Here is a 5,917-nt window from a genome sequence, read left to right on the forward strand (position 1 = left end):
CCTCAGGATTGGGGGTTGCGACAGTCAAAGGGTTAAATTTGAGTTTGTTGTCTACTATTTGACTTATGAATTTTTCCTCTTTTTTTTTTTATGCTATTTTGAGTATGATATGCATGCACAGATATGTTTAAAATAAGATATTGTTCAGAATATAATGAATAGTATTGTTTCACTTGTGTTTTCTGTAATACGACTTCAGGTACCACATTCTGTTGGAAAAGCCAATGGCAGTGACAGAGGAGGACTGCCGTTCTATTTATGAAGTGTGCCGAGAGGCTGGTGTCATATTGGCTATTTGTCATGTACTTAGGTATGTAGCCTTTTTTAATAATATCAGTTAGTTATCACCAGCTGATGTTACACTATTTAACATTTAACTGATATATGACCATGAATACATTGTAGCAGGAGTTTTACTAAGTGAATAAGAAAGACATTAAAAAATCATAATATAGGTTAGTAACTCTATCTGGGAAAATCAAGAGAGTAATATTGATGAATTAAGGGATTACTTATTTGGTATAACACAAAATAAAAAACACTGATATCTCAATTGTATGAGTTAATCCAAGTAGAAATTCCAATTAATTAAAATAAAAGGTCTGTAGTATAAAAGAGTGTACGTGAAGAAATTAAACCTGTGCCCTAATAAACAGAGTCCAAGGAAAAACCTAAAACCTATACTGTCATCTCTCAACGAACCTGCCATATCCCACCAAGGCAGGGTGACCTAAAAAGAATAATGAAAGTTTTTTTCTTTTTAAGTTTAGTAATTTTTACAAGAGAAGGGATTACTAGCCACCTGTAAAGCCTATACTACTACTCTTCTTCTTTCAACATACCGGCCGTATCTCACCGAGGCAGGGTGGCCCAAAAGGAAAAACGAAAGTTTCTCCTTTGAAATATAATAATATATACAGGAGAGGATGGGTTACTAGCCTCTTCCTCCTGGCATTTTAGTCGCCTCTTATGACACGCATGGCTTATGGAGGAAGAATTCTGTTCCACTTCCCCATGGAGATAAGAGGAAATAAACAAGAACTAGTAAGAACATAGAAGAAAAGCCAGAGGGGTGTGTGTATATATATGCTTGTACATGCATGTGTAGTGTAACCTAAGTATAAGGAGAAGTAACAAGACGTACCTAAAATCTTGCATGTTTATGAGACAGAAAAAAACACACCAGCAATCCTACCGTCATGTAAAACAGTTACAGGCTTACGTTTGACACTCACTTGGCAGGACTGCAATACTTCTCTGGGTGGTTGCTATTTACCAGCCTACTACCTAGGAAAACCTGTGCTGTATAGCAATAATCATTGGATGTTCTTCTTTTTAGCATTTTTTTTTTAAATATAATGACAATAGTAATAATTCTCCTCATATATATTACACATTATTTTTTTATCACATTAGTTCTGTAATATTTTTGTTTGTTTTAGTTATGCCTAAATTGTTGCAGATGCTTTACTGTAATGCGAGTTTTTTCTAAAAAGTTATTGATACTATAATTTCAAATTCTCACCATATGCAATGCTCCTTCTAAAAATAATTGTTGAACTTTACAATTGTTAGTCCAGATAAAATGCCAAATATCCAGGCTCCAGTATACACAAGTCAGTCTTCAGTTGCAGCTTGGAAATCATGTTTTTCTTGGTTTGATTTTTGGCTTCATATTAATGAAAAACAGATTTTAATAACTGCTATAATATATAAAATATTACATATGTTTTTTTGGAAAAATAAACAGGACACTCGGAGGTATTTGGAAAATGTGTCTGTTTTATCCCATGCAAAGCAGTTCTGTCCAGGTGATATTTTTAAACTATCTGACAGATGTAAGGAACAAAAAGACACGTGTGATTGGAACAATACACAAATAACCCACACATAGGAGAGAGAAGCTTACAATGATGTTTCAGCCCAACTTGGTCCGTGTCGGACCGAAACATTGTCATAGCTTCTCTCTCCTATGTGCAGGTTATTTGTGCATCAGACAGATATATACACTGTGATATATGTCGTATATCTATATATATATACATGTATATTTCTTTCTTTCTCTCTATCTCTCTCTCTCTCTCTCTCTGTCTCTTTTTCTCTCTCTTTTTCTCTTTCTTTTTCTCTCTTCTCTCTCTTTTTCTCTTTTTCTCTCTCTTTCTCTCTTTTTTCTTTCTTTCTCTCTGTCTCTTTTTCTTTTTCTCTCTTTCTCTCTTTTTCTCTTTCTTTTTCTCTCTTCTCTCTCTTTTTCTCTTTTTCTCTCTCTTTCTCTCTTTTTTCTTTCTTTCTCTCTTTTTCTCTTCTCTTTTTCTCTCGTTCTTTCTTTTTCTCCTCTTTCTTTTTCTCTCTCTTTCTCTTTCTCTCTCTTTCTCTCTTTCTCTTTCTCTTTCTCTCTCTTTCTCTCTCTTTCTCTTTCTCTCTCTTTCTCTTTCTCTCTCTTTCTCTTTCTCTCTCTTTCTCTCTCTTTCTCTCTCTCTTTCTCTTTCTGTCTTTCTCTCTCTCTTTCTCTTTCTCTCTCTTTCTCTTTCTTTCTCTCTCTCTCTCTCTTTCTGTCTCTCTTTCTGTCTCTGTCTCTCTGTCTCTCTCTTTCTGTTTCTCGCCTTCTCTGTCTCTCGCCTTCTCTGTCTCTCGCTTTCTCTCGCTTTCTCTGTCTCTCGCTTTCTCTCTCTCTCTCTCTCTCTCTCTCTCTCTCTCTCTCTCTCTCTCTCTCTCTCTCTCCCCCTCCCTCTCTCTCTCCCTCTCTACTTTAGGGATTAAAGATTTCTTTACTGGTAGTAAACAGGTGACAGGCAGCCTTAATAACTTTCATGTAGCAAAAAGGCTTTAAACTCCATTAACCGTCAATTATCTGCCTGCTAATGTTCCATGGTGGAGAGATACCAGGACATTCATGATACTGTAGTATGGTGTATCATTAATTCAGGTACCATCCTCCTGCTAAAAAGTTGAAGGAACTGATTGATTCGGGAGTGATTGGGGAGGTTGTCAACATCAACCACACAGAGCCTGTTGGATTTTGGCATTTTGCTCATTCTTTTGTTAGAGGTAAATATTTGTATACACCTATGAGTTATCAGTGCTTTATTTAAACCAGTTATTTTAGTTTCCAGTGATAGTAAGCTGCGATATACACAACAGTCATTCAGAATAGTTCCTTTCTTGATTATGATTTGTCAGACAAGTATGATAAGAAAAAACAATTATGTTCTGTGCTTATATTTTCTAATCTAATTTATTAATTGCATAATAAAATGCAAGATTTATACAGTATGTTGAAAATTAGTAGAAATGCTGAACTAGCAGGTATGTACAGTATTACTGTATAATAATTATTATTATTATTATTATTTTTTTAACATACCAGCTGTCTCCCACCAAGGTAGGGTGATCCGAAAAAGAGAAACACTTTCACCATCATTCTTTCTATCACTGTTTTGCCAGAGGCATGCTGGCATTACAGCTCATATGACCCACCAAACTGCAACATCCCCCACCCTCCTTCTTCAGAGAAAAGACACTGTACTTTCTGCACCGAGGACTCAAATCCAGCTAACTGGTTTCCTGGAATCCCTTCATAAATCTTATCTTGCTCAGACTCCAGCAGTACTTAAAAAGATAAAAAACACTTTCCTCCAATTATTCCTCACTAACATGCTCACACATGCCTTTTTATGTCCAAGCCCCTTGCACACAAAACCTTTACCCCTTCCCTCCAGCCTCTCCTAAGATGACCCCTATTACTCTTTTCCTCCCACTTCAGATTTATATACTCTCCTAGTAATCCTATTTTGCTCCAACCCCTCTATATGTCCAGAACACCTCAACAACCCCTCCTCAGTCCTCTGAATACCAGTAATATTTTTGGTAATCCTACACTTCTTTCTAATTTCTATACTACAAATTCTTCTTTCTTTCAACAACCCAGTCGTATCCCACCGAAGAAGGGTAGCCCAAAAAGAAAAGCGAAAGTTTCTCTTTTTAACTTTAGTAATGTACATAGGAGAAGAGATTACTAGCCCCTTGCTCCCGGCATTATACTCACCTCTTACAACACACAGGGCTTATGGTGGAAGAATTCTGTTCCACTTCCCCATGGAGATAAAAGGAAATAAACAAGAACAAGAACTATTCAGAAAAGAGAAGAAAACCCAGAGGGGTGTGTATATATATGCTTGTACATATATGTGTAGTGTGACCTGAGTGTAAGTAGAAGTAGCAAGACATACCTAATATCTTGCATGTTTATGAGACAGAGAAAAGACACCAGAAATCCTACCATCATATAAAACAAGTACACAGGCTTTTGTTTTATACTCACTTGGCACGACGGTAGTACCTCCCTGGGCAGTTGCTGTCTACCGACCTACTACCTAGATCTTTCTTTCTTTCTTTCAACACACCGGCTGTATCCCACCAAGGCGGGGTGGCCCAAAAGGAAAAACGAAAGTTTCTCCTTTTACATTTAGTAATATATACAGGAGAAGAGGTTACTAGCCCCTTGCTCCCGGCATTTTAGTCGCCTCTTACAACACGCATGGCTTACGGAGGAAGAATTCTGTTCCACTTCCCCATGGAGATAAGAGGAAATAAACAAGAATAAGAACTAGAAAGAAAATAGAAGAAAACCCAGAGGGGTGTGTATATATGTGCTTGTACATGTATGTGTAGTGTGACCTAAGTGTAAGTAGAAGTAGCAAGACGTACCTGAAATCTTGCATGTTCATGAGACAGAAAAAAGGACACCAGCAATCCTACCATCATGTAAAACAATTACAGGCTTTTGTTTTACACTCACTTGGCACGACGGTAGTACCTCCCTGGGCAGTTGCTGTCTACCGACCTACTACCTAGATGTTGTTGTTATTTTTTTTTTCAACAAGTCGGCCGTCTCCCACTGAGACAGGGTGACCCAAAAAGAAAGAAAATCCCCAAAAAGAAAATACTTTCATCATCATTCAACACTTTCACCTCACTCACACATAATCACTGTTTTTGCAGAGGTGCTCAGAACACAACAGTTTAGAAGCATATACGTATAAAGATACACAACATATCCCTCCAAACTGCTAATATTATTATTATTATTATTATTATTATTAATGTTTGTGTTGTTAAATGATTTTAAATGAAAATGTAGAATATTGTTGAAATTTTTGTTCTTGTTATGACTCAGGAAACTGGGGTAATACAAAGAGAAGCACATTTTCACTACTGGCCAAGTGTTGTCATGATGTTGATCTCATTTCTTATTGGATGAGAAACAAGAAGTGTGTTAAACTTTCTTCATTTGGCTCTTTGCAACATTTTAGGTAAGTGAAGGAACTGTTCATAGAAAATCCTCCATGTTTACAAAATATAATTTTTTTTATATAATGTCCTCTGTTTCATGTTTAAGATTGCTGATAATTTTAATGTTTATTGTGTTGCATGTACATGAAAGTTAACAATGCAAAAATTTGTATACCTTTCGACTTGAGTTGTCATAAATACACCTACCATCCGACTTATGACCTACTTGACATACAACCACTCGACTTACGACCATGTTTTGTATGCCAAATTTCTGGGACATAAACAACTGCTTGTGTTGTACAGTGTTTATCCTCAACCTTACAGTATAAAATACAGTACTAACAGCATAAAAAGTAAAGTAAAAAATGAAATACCAAAATAAAACAATAAAATAAAATCATTACAGAAATGTGAAGTTGATATTCAGTAGTAAGGTTCGACTTACGTCTGTTTTGACTTACTACCGTCTGGTCGGAACCAAGCTTGGTCATAAGTCGGATGGTACCTGTATATGTACAGTGCTGTAGTCTCATAACTTTTTGCTTTTTGTATGTAAAGCATTCTTTCAACAAACTGGTCGTATCCCACCGATGTAAAGTATTGTATTCATATAAAATGTTAACAG

The 5,917-nt window shown here is 36.2% G+C and overlaps 1 protein-coding gene across 4 annotated transcripts in view; it reads left to right on the top strand.

Moving 5' to 3' along the window:
- The window catches only part of LOC128689339 (putative oxidoreductase YteT), a 38,606-nt gene that overhangs the window by 14,570 nt on the left and 18,119 nt on the right, over positions 1-5,917 (top strand). For all 4 annotated transcript variants that reach the window (XM_053777515.2, XM_070086139.1, XM_070086141.1 and 1 more), the window contains exons 5-7: positions 200-310; positions 2,924-3,045; positions 5,174-5,309. In XM_053777515.2, the coding sequence (XP_053633490.1) occupies positions 200-310; positions 2,924-3,045; positions 5,174-5,309 (369 nt within the window). The remainder of the gene's footprint in view (positions 1-199; positions 311-2,923; positions 3,046-5,173; positions 5,310-5,917) is intronic.

The sequence above is a fragment of the Cherax quadricarinatus genome, chromosome 18, assembly GCF_038502225.1.
Source record: "Cherax quadricarinatus isolate ZL_2023a chromosome 18, ASM3850222v1, whole genome shotgun sequence".
NCBI classification, from domain to species: domain Eukaryota; kingdom Metazoa; phylum Arthropoda; class Malacostraca; order Decapoda; family Parastacidae; genus Cherax; species Cherax quadricarinatus.